Genomic DNA, 14,469 nt, shown 5'->3' with positions numbered 1-14,469 from the left:
AAGGCTCCGTGTGGCCAGGTGTGGCGCGGGGACAAGGCCACGGCCCCTTATCGGCCGCCCCACGGCCTCTGCCCGGGCAGGCGGCGGCTGCTCCCTGCTTTATGGCCCCGCCGGGACCGGGCAAAGGGCGCCCGCCCGGTGCCGCCACCCGGGGCTGCTCGGGGCCCCTCCTCAGGAGCCTCGGGGGGCCCGGGGCCTGGCATCGGGCATGGAACGGGATGAGCAGAGCAGGCGGGGGCTGGGGGGCTGCTGCCCGTTACCGGGTCACTAATTAGTGCTTATTTAATTAACGCTCCGTCCACGCAGCCGGAGTCCCCCGGTGCCCCTCGGGCGGGGAACCGCCACCACCGCCGCCGCCACCTTCTCTCCCTCAGCGAGATCTCGCGAGACTTCGCCCCGCCGCGCGCTCTTCCCGGCGCTGTTAGGCCCCGCCTCCCCGGGCCCCGCCCCTGTGCCGGTACGGGGCCCCACCTCTCGGAGCCCCCGGGCCCGCCCAATGCGCTCCCGGTCCCGCCTCCATAGGCCCGATCGTGGCCCCGCCCCGGTTCCGGCCCCCGCCCCGGTAGCGGCCATGCCCCCGCCCCCAGGCTCGGTCCCGCCCCCGATTGGCCCGCGCCGGCCCCGCCCCGGCCCCGCCCCCGCGCGCCCCCGCGCCCGGCCGCGCCCCCCCGGCCCCGCAGGCGCGGCCCGGCCCGGCCATGCCGGCCAAGAGGAAGCCGGTGCTGCCCGCCCTCAACATCGCCCCCAGCGCCGCCGAGGGGCCCAGCCCCGACGGCTCCGCAGAGTGAGTCAGGCCCGGCCGGGACCGCCCCGGCAGCGGGGCTGGGCCTGGGGGGGGGACGCGGGGCCTGGGGGGGACACCGGGCCTGGGCAGAGCGGGGAGGCTGGGACAGAGCGGGCACCGGGCCCGGTGGTCGGGCCACGGCGGGCACGGGGCGTGGGGAGAGCCAGGGAGGGCCTGGAGGAGCCGGGACAGGTTTGGGGAGGCCTGGGAAGGTCTGAGGGGGGAGCTGGGACAGGCTCGGGGGGACCGGGAAAGGCCTGGGGGAACCGGGATAGGCCTGGGGGGCTGGATGGGCCCGATCTGGGGCCGGTGAGGGTCAGGGCGGCAGAGCCGGGGGAGAAGGCTGAGGCTGGAAGGGCTGGGCTGGGGCAGGTGGGGATGGGATGGGCAGGGGGAGGCTGCTCTGGCCCCCCCGGCTGCAGGGGCAGCTCAGGCCCGGGGGGTGCCGGGCCCAGGCCTGGACCCCAGGTTGGAGCTGGGATGGGGAGCCGGGGTTTGGGGGAATTTGGGGCAGCAGTGGGGGCTCAGCAGATGGGAGATGTGGGGTGAGAGGTAGTGGAGGGGGGTATGAGGGGTGCTGGGTGGAAGGGATGGGGTGAGACCCTCCCGACACGTCCCAGTGTGGGTGAGGAGGGACAAGGGGGTGGCAGCAACTGGGACGGAGCAGCTGGAGCTGGCACAGGCGGTGGGGGCTCGGCAGCTGGTGCTGGGGCAGCACAGACCCCCCTTTGTGCTCAGGATTTGGGGTGGGGGTGTAACAGAGCTGCTGGACCCCATGGAAAGCCCTTCTCATGTTACACACCAAAGCCAAGTTTGGCTCCCCGGGACAGGGAGCAGCATCTGCTGCTGCCTCTTTAGGGCACAAAGGATTTTTCCTGTTCCTTGGCTCTCCCAAAACACCTGACTGCTCCCAGGTTCCTCTCCAGAAGGGCTGTGTGTGTTGGGCAGGAACTTCTCCAGGTCTCCCTGTCCAGGTGATCCCATTGCTGGGGGCTCAGGACAGGTCAGGGGATGATTTTCCATCGTTTCCTAAGAACTGCACCCTCCTTTCCCTGGTGCTGAGCATCTCCCATCTCCTCCTCCCCTCTCCAGGGCTAACCTGGTGGACCTGCAGAAGAAGCTGGAGGAGCTGGAGCTGGATGAGCAGCAGAAGAAGCGCCTGGAAGCTTTCCTGACACAGAAAGCCAAAGTTGGGGAGCTGAAGGACGATGACTTCGAGAGGATCTCCGAGCTGGGCGCTGGCAATGGCGGGGTGGTCACCAAAGTGCAGCACAAACCCTCAGGGCTCATTATGGCACGGAAGGTAACGAGGGGCTGGGAATGCTGGGGGCACCTGGAGCTCTCCCTGGCTCCAGGAGGGCTGGGTTTGGTTGGATTCCCTCTGCATTTGCACCTTCACCACCTCACCTGGGCCAGGAGTCCTGGCTGCTCCCAGATGGAGAGGCTGCACTCACAGTGACAGATCCCTGGGCTCTGGAAAACAGGGTTTTATTTTTTCCCCAGTTCTGATTGACAAAGTGACTGGAATTGGATCTCCTGAGGATTGTAGGCCGTGGCTGAGGAGGTGTCAGTGGGAAGGATGGGTTTGGCACACACATCCCTCAGCCCCATTTAACACATCCCAAGGTCATTCCAAGCAGGGACAGAGGCTCCTGAGAGGTTCCTCAGACAGAGGTTCTCCTTAGACTTGGCTTCGTTGGGAACATCCACTGTGGTGCCACAGAGTAGAAAATCAGGAGCTGCCTCATCTGCCTGCTGGGAGAGGCTGTGCTTGGCAGGAGCAGCACAACCACTGCTCTGCCTCCTCCAGAGTCTCTCCTCCCTCCTGCTGTTGGGATCATGGAATCCTGGAGTGGTTTGGGTTGGAAGGGGCCTCACAGCTCACCCAGTTCCAGGGGCAGGGCCTCCTTCCACCAGCCCTGGGTGTTTCCCTCCCCGCTCTGCTCTGACCCCACGTGCGGCCCCAAAAGCCGCTGCTCGTTCTTGTGCAGAACCTTCACAGGGGCTTTTTCTTTTCTGTGGTTTCCTTGATCTCAGAGCACCTTCTTACAACACCTCCAGAGCTTGTGAAAATGCTCCTGGCTGCTGACTCAGAGGGGCTGAGATCAAACTCCTGACTCGTCTTTCCACCCGTGTCCGGTGCAATCCCAGCACAGAGCGCTCCCTCTGCCTTCAGCATGGAAAGCCCCACGGGATGGGGCTGGAGACACCTTCAATCCACCCAGTGCCACCCCTGCCACGGCCAGGGACACCTTCCCCTGTCCCAGGCTGCTCCAAGCCATGTCCAGCCTGGCTCTGGGCACTTCCAGGGGCAGCCACAGCTTCTCTGGGAATTCCATTCCAGGGCCTCACCCCCTGCCAGGGTTTATTCCCACTATCCCATCCATCCCTGCCCTTTGGGATCCCATCCCTGTGTCCTGGCACTTCATCCTTAGTGTTACTCTGCAAATGGGAAAATTTCTGCTCCAGAGCAGCGCCTCCCTTGAAGATCTGATTTCTTCCCAGCACTCAGGGCTGCTGCCTATCAGTTCTTTTCCTTCCCAGGAGTCACACCTTGCCTGTTTTCTCTCTTGGCAGCTGATCCATTTGGAAATCAAACCAGCCATCAGGAACCAGATCATCCGGGAGCTGCAGGTGCTGCACGAGTGCAACTCCCCCTACATCGTGGGCTTCTACGGAGCCTTCTACAGCGATGGGGAGATCTCCATCTGCATGGAGCACATGGTGAGGCCCTGCCCTCCCTGCACCCTCCCAGTTCCCTCTCCCTGCCACCTCAGTGCCTTGGGCCGCTGGCAGCTCCTTGTTCTGGCCACTCTGCTCCTGGTGGGAGCCACACATTCCTGCTCAGGGCTTGGAATGAGGGAGACAGCGACTTTTGGGAAGAGGAAGCAGAGGTTTGGGGCTTGGCCAAACGGAAATGTTGCCAACCCACTGCTCTGCAGAGCCTGCTGGGAGGCTCAGTGAACGTGTTCTGTTGTTTCTGGTGGAGAACTGTGTTATTTCTCCTCCAAATCAGCAGCATCTTGGCATTTCCATTGATGGAAGGAAGCAACCAACAGCAAGAAGCAGAGCTGTTAAAAGACCAGTTTTCAGTGATAAACCTGAGCTCAGATCACCAGATCTTTTTTTTTTGGGCTGAAAAAGGAGTGTGCTCAATGCTGGTCACCCACCACCTGCTGCTCTGTTTTCCTGCTGGGAATTGCTGTGTTGGTCATTCCCATGTTCTTTATTTCAGGATGGTGGCTCTTTGGATCAAGTGCTGAAAGAAGCCAAAAGAATTCCTGAGGAAATCCTGGGCAAAGTCAGTATAGCGGTGAGTGATGGGGCTGTTCAGGCTTCCTGGGGGGGTTTGCTGGGCAGGGGTTGGGAATAATTCCTGGGCTGCCCTGGGAAGCTTTTTGTGTTTCCCAGTCCTGGGGACTGCACTTTTCTGGACCAAGAGGCCAGAGCAGAGGGGAAATATTCCCAACCCCTTTCCCCCTGGATAATGTTGGCTTCACTTCGAGGAGGTTTGGGAGAAGCTTTTTTGGGGTGGTTCACCCAAAATCTGTGATGGAATTGGGGATAAATTGCAAATCCTGAGGGACATGGGCACCACAGGGCAGCTGTCCCTGGGCTGAGGGCAGAGCTCTTCCCTGAGCTCTGCTCTCATCCAACCTTTGGGTTCCTCCCAGGTTCTGCGGGGCCTGGCCTATCTGCGGGAGAAGCACCAAATCATGCACAGAGGTGAGAGCAGGACCCTGAAAATCCCAACCTGCAGTGCCAGGTGTCACCCAGAGCCACCTTCACACTCCCCTCTCTCGCTGTTCCCAGATGTGAAACCCTCCAACATCCTGGTGAATTCCCGAGGGGAGATTAAGCTCTGTGACTTTGGGGTCAGCGGGCAGCTCATTGACTCCATGGCCAACTCCTTTGTGGGAACTCGGTCCTACATGTCTGTAAGTTCCTTCCAGCTGGGCTTTTTGGGTCATTTGGGTTCACCTCAGCTGTTTCCATCCCCATCCTGTTCACAGGGACACTTTCCACTGTCCCAGGTTGTTCCAAGCCTCGTCCAGCCTGGCCTTGGACTCTTCCAGGGATCCAGGGGCAGTCACAGCTTCTCTGGGAACCTGTGCCAGGGCCTGCCCACCCTCCCTGGGAAGGATCCTGAGGTCTGAGCTGCTCCTGTATTTTGGGAATGGTTATTCAAGTGCAGTTATAGTTAGACAGGGGCTATTTAAAAATCCTGTCCCCTCTGCTCCCAGGCCCTGGCTCCAGGCTGCCTCAGAGCTGCCAGTGGGGATGACTTGCATGGATTGATTTATTTCCAATTTTTTCTTTTAATGGCCATAACCTCAAGTGGATTTTCTGCTCCTCTGGTTCCTCTTGGGTGTTAACAGCAGAGAGCAGGAAAAATACATTTTTATGGATAAGTTGAGTTCCTTAGATTTCAGCACACAGAGAAATAGGTTCCTGCTGGGTGTTCCAGACTCCCAATCACAAGTAGCTGGGAATGCTGCTGAGTGGGGTGTGTGGATAAGATGCTCCAAGTGCTTTTTGTCTGCACATCATTTTTCTTTTTCATCCCCTTTGCACATGATTCTTCTGGGACTGTCCTTTTCCTGGAGAGCTGTCATGGAGAGGCCTTTGGGATATTACAGAATCCTAGGATAGTTTGGGTTGGAAGGACCTTAAAGCCCATCCAGTGCCACTCCTGCCATGGCACGGACACCTTCCTCTGTCCCAGGCTGCTCCAGTCTGGCCTTGGACACTGCCAGGGATCCAGGGGCAGCCCCAGCTGCTCTGGGCACCCTGTGCCAGGGCCTGCCCACCCTCCCAGGATGGAATTCCTTCCCAATATCCCATCCATCCCTTCCTCTGTCCGTGTGAAGCCATTCCCTGTGTCCTGTCCCTTGTCCAAAGTCCTTCTCCAGTTCCCTTGGAGCCCCTTTAGGCGCTGGAGTCTGAGTCTCATCCATACAGGATATTTGTATTTAGTATCCCATGTTACCCCATGTTCCTGTGTCCTGGGGGTCCACATACCATGTCAGTGGGTGTTCCTATGCTCTGGGGATCAGCATTCCATGTCACCCATTCCCTGTGCCCTGGGTGCCATTCCCAGTGCCACTATCCCCATTCCCAGTGCCACTATCCCCATTGCCATCCCCACTATCCCCATTCCCAGTGCCACTATCCCCATTCCCATCTCCATTATCCCCATTCCCATCCCTCCTGAGCCGTCCCTGCTCTCCCGCAGCCCGAGCGCCTGCAGGGCTCTCCCCATTATCCCCATTCCCACTATCCCCATTCTCATTCCCATCCCCATTATTCCCATTCCCACTATCCCCATTCCCATTCCCATCTCCATTATCCCCACTATCCCCATCCCTCCTAAGCCCTCCCTGCTCTCCCGCAGCCCGAGTGCTTGCAGGGCTCTCCCCATTATCCCCATTCCCACTATCCCCATTCCCATTCCCATTATCCCCACTATCCCCATTCCCATTCCCATCTCCATTATCCCCATTCCCATCCCCATCCCTCCCCTTGAGCCGTCCCTGCTCTCCCGCAGCCTGAGCGCCTGCAGGGCTCTCCCCATTATCCCCATCCCCATTATCCCCATTCCCATCCCCATTATCCCCATTCCCACTATCCCTATTCCCATTCCCATCCCCACTACCCCCATTCCCATTATCCCCATTATCCCCATTCCCATCTCCACTATCCCCATCCCTCCTGAGCCCTCCCTGCTCTCCCGCAGCCCGAGCGCCTGCAGGGCTCTCCCCATTATCCCCATCCCCATTATCCCCATTCCCATCCCCATTATCCCCATTCCCACTATCCCTATTCCCATTCCCATCCCCACTACCCCCATTCCCATTATCCCCATTATCCCCATTCCCATTCCCATTATCCCCACTATCCCCATTCCCATCTCCACTATCCCCATCCCTCCTGAGCCGTCCCTGCTCTCCCGCAGCCCGAGCGCCTGCAGGGCACGCACTACTCGGTGCAGTCGGACATCTGGAGCATGGGGCTGTCCCTGGTGGAGCTGTCGATCGGAAGGTACCCAATCCCCCCGCCAGACTCCAAGGAACTGGAAGCAATTTTTGGCCGTCCTGTGGTGGACGGGGCGGAGGGAGAGTCCCCCAGCATCTCGCCGCGGGCCAGGCCCCCAGGACGCCCCGTCAGTGGTAGGGGCTGTGGTGTGCATCGGCAGCAACGCTTCCATGGGGGATGAGCGGGGTTGGGGGCGGCTGGGGGAGCTGCCCTGCAGGAGGCTCTGCTGGGAGTGCTGGTAGGGAAGGCAACCTTGGCTCCTGCACGGCCCACCCCGACACAGGTTGGTGGAATGGAGGTGGGAGCGTGGGGAGGGACCTCTCAGGATGGATTTGGGATCTGTCTGTGGGCTGCTCAGACCCTCCTGTGTCCCACAAAAAGGGTCAGCCCCCCCTCCCGTGCTGTGGGCACAGCTGGAATGTGGCTCCCACGAGAGGATGGTTTGAGGGGCTTTGTCACAGCCCCTTGTGCTCCTCAGGCTTTGCCTGTGCTGCCAGCAGGTTCTTCTCAGGCCTCAGGCAGCTTTTTGGGAAGAGCTTTGCTGGGAGATCTCACAGAAGCACCAAGCAGCACCAGGATTCCAGGGATGCTCTGCTGGAGCCGTTTCCTTGGGAGCAGAAGGCTCTGGAAGTGCTGCCAGCCAGCCAAAGTAGATGGTCTGGTGCTGTCCAAACATAAATAAATCTGGACTGGAGGTCTGGTGAAAGAAATAAAAATTCTGGGAATTAAGTTGATTTCTCTTTAACCATGCCTCAATTTCCCTGGGAGTTGCCTCAGCCTCTCCCAGCAGAGCTCCCCCAAAGTCGTGTTTTTCACCCCAGAGTGAGCCCTGAGCAGCCTCTCAGCTCTGTTTGTGTCGTGTCACCCCCCAGGCCACGGGATGGACACCAGGCCTGCCATGGCCATCTTTGAGCTGCTGGATTACATCGTTAACGAGGTGGGTGTTTGCTTTCCCAGAGGGTCCACAGGGATGTTCTGCTCGGCTGAGTCAGGGTGGGATCTGGAATGTTTGGTCACTCGTGGAATGCCAGAATGGTTTGGGTTGGAAGGACCTTAAAGCTCATCCAGTGCCACCCCTGCCATGGCAGTGACACCTCCCACTGTCCCAGGCTGCTCCAGCCTGGCCTTGGGCACTGCCAGGGATCCAGGGGCAGCCCCAGCTGCTCTGGGAATTCCATCCCAGCCCCTCCCCAACATCATAGGGAGGAATTTCCCAAAATCCCATCTAAACCTTCCCTCCTTCAATTTAAGGCCATCCCCCTTGTCCTACCCAACTTGCAAGAACAGCCCTCAAAAACAAGTGGAGAAAGGGCAGCTTCCCTTTCCAGGGTGATGGAAAATTCTCATTTTGGGATTGTTTCATCAGCCTTAGGCATGGCCAGAGCTGGGATTTGTGAGGCTGGATTTAGGATTGGGATGCTTGGTGATTTCCCAGCTTTGGCTGGGGTTCAGTGGGAGGTCCCCCAGGTGCAGAGCGAGCTGGAGCAGCAGGGGAAGGAATGGCAGGGAAGGGTTTTCCTGGCTGGAAAAGCAGTGAGGATGAGGAGGATGAGAGTGGCTGTAGAGCACAGCTCCCTGACACTGCAGCTGACCCTGATTTTTGGCACAGTAACACAGGAGTGGTGCAGGAACCCCTTTTCCTTCTCTCCACAGCCGCCTCCCAAGCTGCCAAGTGGAGTCTTCACGCAAGATTTCCAGGAGTTTGTAAATAAATGGTGAGGATTTCATCTCCTGGCAGAAGGTGGAGGCTTGACAGCTCTGCAGCTCCACCCTCTGTGTTCTGCCTGATCTCTCTCTCTCTCCCTGCCTGATCCCACGTTGTGCTGGGAGCTCCTGCCTTGGGAAGGGTTGGAATAAAAGCAGTTTATTTGTGGGGCTGCTGAGCAGGATCCCAGCTCCTTCTAAATCTGAGCCTGGCAAGGGGGGTGGTGGAGCAGATCCTGGGGCTGAGTCACCCCGTGGGCACAGGGACACCTGAAGGTGCTGCCAGAGCTCCCAGTAAAGCAGAGATTGGATATTAAATCCCAGATTGCTGCCAAGCTTTAGGGCCTTTTCTCCATTTGCAGGGCACAATTTGTCCCCTCATTCTGGAGGAGCTGGATCCTGCAGCTCTCCCTGGGAGCTGAGCTGGCAGGGATCCCTCTCCCAGGATCCTGAGGGGCTTTGGGGGGAGCTGGAGCTTCTCCAGCCAGATCCCCACATTCCCACAAGGAATCTCACCTAGCCTCCCCTCTCTTGTTCTTCTCATTTCAGCTTAATTAAGAACCCAGCAGAACGAGCAGATCTGAAGATGCTGATGGTGAGTGGGGAGAGGATTTTTCTGCTGCGCTGGGGTGGCAGCAGCTGCTGCCCATCCCTCTTGCTCCAAAGGCTGGGAATTCCCAGGCTGAGCTCAGGATGGGGCAGAGGAGGGACTGACCCCCTTTATCCAGGTCCTGGATCTCTGGCTCTGCTGAGGTGCCTGGGGCAGCCCTGGCTCCTCACCTGGGCAGGTGGGGGGCACTGAGGGCTGGATCCCAGCTGTGCTCTCATCCCAGAGATCCAGCAGAATCCTGGGAAAGGGGGGGATTCAGGTAAGACCCCACCTGCAGATCTGCCTCCAGCTCTGCTCCAACAGCAGGAGGGCCTGGAGCTGCTGGGAGAGTCCAGAGGAGGGCCTGGAGCCCCTCTGGAGCTCTGGCAGAGCTGGGGGTGCTCCAAGGAGAGGAGAAGGCCCCAGGGAGAGCTCAGAGCCCTTCCAGGGCCTCAAGGGGCTCCAGGAGAGCTGGAGAGAGACTGGGGACCAGGGATGGAGGGACAGGACAGAGGGAAGGGCTTCCACTGCCAGAGGGCAGGGATGGGTGGGATGTTGGGCAGGAATTTCTCCCTGTGATGGTGGGAGAGCTGCAAGGAATAAATGTTTTCCCCAAGTCTTCTCTCCCTGTCTCAGGATCTTCCACCCTCTCCAGGGCATATCCCACAGCACAGGGCTGGCTTTTTGGGATCTGGGAGGCTCCTCTGGGCTGTTGCTGACCGTGTTTCCCCCTGTGCTTGCAGAGCCACACGTTCATCAAGCGCTCCGAGGTGGAGGAGGTGGATTTCGCGGGCTGGCTGTGCCGGACGCTTCGGCTGAACCAGCCCAGCACTCCCACCCGAGCTGCCATGTGAGCCCAGCCCGGCGCTCCTGCCTCTGGCACCGCTTCCTCTCCTCCCTCGGGGCAGAACCGCCCCTCCTTCCTCCCTCCCAGCGCCAAAGCTCCGGCCCGGCGCGGCTCCATCCTCGGGGCTGGGGTCGGTCCGTCGGACCTGGGGGTGTTCCAGGCCTCTGCTCCAGCTCTGGAGCTCCTGACACTTGGGAATTGTGGTGCTGCTTATGTTGGATTTTCTTTATTTTGGGTTTGTTTTTGTTTTGGTTCGGGTTTTGGGTTTTTTTTTGGTTCTTTTTTTTTGAAATCAAGAAGGAAGGTAATGTGGGCTGTGAGGTGGTGCAGGGATGAGGGGCAGCTGGTGCTTCACCCCATCCCCGGTTTTCTCTCTGGGATGGAGAATCAGTGGGATCAGGAATGGAGAAGCCCTGCCTAGGGTGGCCCAGAGCAGAGTCCCTGTCCTGCCTGGGGCCACAGCTGGGCTCTGGGCTGGGGGCAGAGCAGAGGTCGCTGTTTGCCTGTTTAAATTGCTTTAAACGGTTCTGAAGCCTGGCATGTCCCGAGCTGGATGTTCAGGGGAGGGGCCGGATCCGTGGGGCCGAGGAGGGAGGGATGGGGATGGAGATGGGGATGGGGATGGCTCCCACTTTTCAGTGTCCAGGTGAGGGGAGAGCGTGGATTTTGGATTTTCCTTCCCTGGAGAGGTGGAGGCAGAGCCCAGCTGTTCCTGGCAGCCGTGCCCAGGGGCTGGGGTCCCTCTCCTGATCCCACCAGGGGCACAGGGAACCCTCCAGGCTGCATTTCCCCCTCCAGGCTGCATTTCCCCCTCCAGCTGCCTCCAGCCCATCCCAGAGCTGGCCTCAGCCATTGTGGACGTGGCAGAGCTCCAGGGTTCCCTGTCAGAGCCCCCTGGCCAGGGATGAACCCACCCTGAGCCCACGTTGTCCCTGGATTGTCCCTCCCATCGAGGACCCTGCAGCCCCCCAGGCCCCGACCCCCTCTCTTCCCACCACGTGGATTTTGGGGTGAATCTTTCCCCTCCTCCCCCAACGTGGGCTTGGCAACCCCTGAACCCCCTGTGAGGATTTGGGAAGTTTGGTGGGAGTTTTTTGGTGTTTTCTTTCCTTTTTTTTTGGCTGTTTTTCGCTCAGGCTGGCAGCTGCCATCCCCCTGCCTGCCCTGGGTCCCACCATGGCAGCCCCCCCCCAAAATTAACTACCAGGGCTGGGTACCCCCAAACCCCTCATCCCTTTTCCTCTCCTGTTTTCCAGCACAGGACAAAGGCACTGCCCTGCCTGGGGCCAACCCACAGGGCAACCACGTCCCCAAAGGGAGGATGCCCCAATTTTTTGGGGGGAACACCCCAGTTTTGGGGGGAACACCCCAGATTTGAGGGGTCTGTGCTTGCTGGCTCAGCTCATGCCCAGCCAAGCCCCCCTGGAGCCGTGGGGTGCTCAGTGTGATGAATTTTGCCTCTTATTTCATGTGGTAAGCAGGGAGGGTTCCTCAAGTTTCGGGCTATTTTCCGTAGGTTTTGGTGCTGGGTTTTGGAGGAGGAAGAGGAGGATGAGGAGGAGAGCGTGGATGGAGCAGTTTGGTGGTGCAATTAATTTTTTTTTTTTTTAAACTCGATATTTTCATCATGGACGGGGAGGGGGGGGAAATAATAAATAAACGGCACTTTACATTTCCAGGTGGTTTCTCTCCTCGGTTGTGCCTGGGGTGGGTTTAACCCCTTAGGAGCCGGAATTCCAGCCGGGAGTGCTGCCTCCCGGAGCTCTGGTGGCTTTCCCTGGGATGTGCTGGCCACTGCTGGCCAGCGGCTGCCTCCAGTGGGAGCCGGAGACGCCGGAATTATCCCGGCACGAGGCAGCCCCGGACGGGATGGATGTGGAACCCAAGGACCTAAATCCAGTTGGAAATATTTGGGGGGTGAAAAATATTTGGGGTGAGCAGGAGCTGGGTGAAGCTGGAAAAAAAAACCAAAAAACAAAAAAACAAATTGGGCCCAAAATGGGAAAATATTTTGCAGTTTTTGTGCTGTGAATGATGCAGGGGTTTGGGGTGACACCAGCACGGTGCCATCCCAAATTCCAGGCTCCTTCTGGGACATTTTTAGGGGATCCTGTGGTGCCATCCCGAATTCCAGGCTCCTCCTGGGACATTTTTGGGGTCCCATGCTGTGGTCCCTGACTCCAGGCTCCCGTGGCGCTGCTTTGGGGGGTCCTGGTTTGTTTTTTCCTGGTGTTTTGGGGTCCCCCAGGGCTCTGGGGTGCCCTGCAGAGCCCAGGATGGACTCACTGCACCCCTGGGAGCTGTGCCAGGTTTGGGTGGTGCCAGCTGGGAATTGGGGGGGGGGGTCCCGTGGGGTCCCCAGGGTGGGGGTGACCACGGCCCTTGTGCCACAGTGGGATTTTGGGGGCGCAGGGAGGAATTGGGGGTGCCCAGCCAGGCTGGCAGAGGGGATCCCCAAGCCCTGTTCACTTTGTGGGGCGCAGTGGGGGGAGTTGGGGTTCTCCCCCTGCCCAGCCTCACGAAGGGGGGGTTCCACAGCTGATTTTGGGGGGGTCTCGGTGCGGGGGGGACACTCTGGGGGTTCATATTTTTTGGGGGGGGGGGGCCCGGGCGTGCCCCAGGCGTGCTGGGGGAAAGCGAAAGCAGTCGGGAGCTGGGGCTGCTGGGGCACGGCAGCGACGGGCCCGGGGGTGCAGCCCCCCCACCCCAAACCCCACCCCAAAACCTCCCGGAGCCTCCCCCCGCTCAGTTTGGGGGTTCAGGGACCCCTCAATCCCCACCCCCAGCCGCGCTTCCCCGTCCTGCCTCAGTTTCCCCACCTGCTCCGTGGGGTTAATGACCCAAAACCCCCCTAAAACCTCCCCAAACCCCCCCGGGGGGCGGGGGAAGGGTGAGGGGCGGGCGGGGAGCTGAGCCGGGGTTATTTAAGGAAAAAAAGGGGGGAAAAGGGGAAATCCCAGCGAGGCCAGCGTGGAACGGGACCCCCGAGAGGGGCGGGGGGTGTCGCTCAGAGCTTTGTTTTTCTCGCTTTCTCTTCCTTTAACGAACTCAACCTCCCCACGACCAGGAATTCCAAATGCACCCGAAAATTTCTCTTTTCCGCGCGGCTGGGGCCGGGAAAGGCGCTGGAATTCCGGGAGGTGCTCCCGGCCGAGCTGGGGGTGGCCCGGCCCCGCCCGGGTGGGGACAGCCCGGCCGTGTCCCCGTGTCCCCCCCGGGCGGGCCCGCAGCCCGGGCCGGTGCCGTCCTTGCCAGGCTGGCTCCCAGCCCACCGTGACCTTGGGCTCCGTGTCCCCTTCCCAGAGTGGGGGGGCAGCGAGCGGGGGGGGACACGAGTGGCAGGGAGGGGCTGGGGGGACATTGGGGACGCCGAGGGTGGCACGTGGTGGCTTGGGGAGGTGACCTGGGAGCGAGGGAGGGAGGGACATTGCGGGGAGGGGGGCGTGGGGAGGTGACACCCGGGTGGGGTGACCCGGAGGGGCGCGGGGAGGTGCCCGTGGGGGGACCCGAGCGGGTTTGGGGGGACAGGGAGGTGACCTGTGGGGACACACGTGGGTCTGGGGGCACGGGAAGGGGGTGACACGTGGGTAAGGTGACCCAGAGGAGCCCGGAGAGGTGACCCGAAGGGTGACACGAGTGGCTTTGGGGGTGTGGAGCATAAAAGGTGACCCAGAGGGCCCGAGGGGTGACACCCGTGGGGTGACATCCGTGGGTTTGGGGACACAGAGGTGCTCCAGGGGGTGACACGTGGGTAGGGTGGTGCAGAGGGACCTGTGGGGTGACACCCGCGGGTTTGGGGAGCACAGAGGTGACCCAGGGGGTGACAGGTGGGCAGGGTGACCCCAAGGGGCTCAGAGAGGCGCCCGCTGGGGACACGAGTGGGTTTGGGGCCGGTGAAGGTGCCCCGGGGGGTGACACGAGGGGGTCTGGAGGACACCAGGGTGACCCAGACAGGACCTGGGGGTGGCCCAGTGGGGACAGGAGTGGGTCTGGGGTCATGTGACATGTGACAGGAGGTGCCCCTTGATGTGACACGTGTGGGTCTGGGGTCTGTGTGACACTAACGGGGGAGCGGTGACACCGTGCGACACGTGTGGGTCTGGGGTCTGTGTGACACTGATGGGGGGGAGGTGACACGTGTGGGTCTGGGGTCTGTGTGACACTCCCGGGGGGGGGAGGTGACACCGTGTGACACGTGTGGATCTGGGGTCTGTGTGTGCGGCACTCCCGGGGAAGGGAGGTGACACCGTGTGACATGCGTGGGTCTGGGGTCCGTGTGACACTCCGGAGCGGGGGGGGGGTGAGGTGACACCGTGCGACACGTGTGGGTCTGGGGTCTGTGCGACACCGACGGGGGGGAGGTGACACTCGCGGGGGGGAGGTGACACCGCGCGACACGCGTGGCTCCGGCTCGCGCTGCCCCGCTCTGGGGGGGTCCGCGGGGTCCCTCCTGGGGTCTCCCCCGGCCGCGCCCCCCCGAGCCCCCCCGTCCCCCCCCCGCGCTGCGCC

The 14,469-nt window shown here is 60.7% G+C and overlaps 1 protein-coding gene across 1 annotated transcript; it reads left to right on the top strand.

Moving 5' to 3' along the window:
• The first annotated feature begins 651 nt into the window (after window positions 1–651).
• On the top strand, window positions 652–11,585 carry MAP2K2 (mitogen-activated protein kinase kinase 2). The gene is made up of 11 exons (XM_084220972.1): window positions 652–784; window positions 1,877–2,087; window positions 3,362–3,508; window positions 4,020–4,097; window positions 4,459–4,510; window positions 4,598–4,722; window positions 6,741–6,954; window positions 7,693–7,757; window positions 8,474–8,535; window positions 9,074–9,119; window positions 9,857–11,585. Exons 1-11 carry the CDS (start codon window positions 699–701, stop codon window positions 9,965–9,967), a joined length of 1,197 nt encoding a protein of 398 aa, XP_084077098.1. The 5' UTR covers window positions 652–698; the 3' UTR covers window positions 9,968–11,585.
• Window positions 11,586–14,469: the final 2,884 nt, after the last annotated feature.

The sequence above is a fragment of the Fringilla coelebs genome (genome assembly GCF_963513975.1).
Source record: "Fringilla coelebs genome assembly, chromosome: 24".
NCBI lineage: Eukaryota > Metazoa > Chordata > Aves > Passeriformes > Fringillidae > Fringilla > Fringilla coelebs.
This window is presented reverse-complemented; position numbering and strand designations above follow the sequence as displayed.

What these genes read in the sequence shown, in the direction of transcription:
- MAP2K2 (XM_084220972.1), top strand. Translation starts at nt 699, where the DNA reads ATGCCGGCCAAGAGGAAGCCGGTGCTGCCCGCCCTCAACATCGCCCCC. An exon ending in GCACCAAATCATGCACAGAG is followed by an intron (nt 4,511 to 4,597) that starts GTGAGAGCAGGA and finishes CGCTGTTCCCAG; the next exon opens with ATGTGAAACCCTCCAACATC. An exon ending in TGGATTACATCGTTAACGAG is followed by an intron (nt 7,758 to 8,473) that starts GTGGGTGTTTGC and finishes TTCTCTCCACAG; the next exon opens with CCGCCTCCCAAGCTGCCAAG.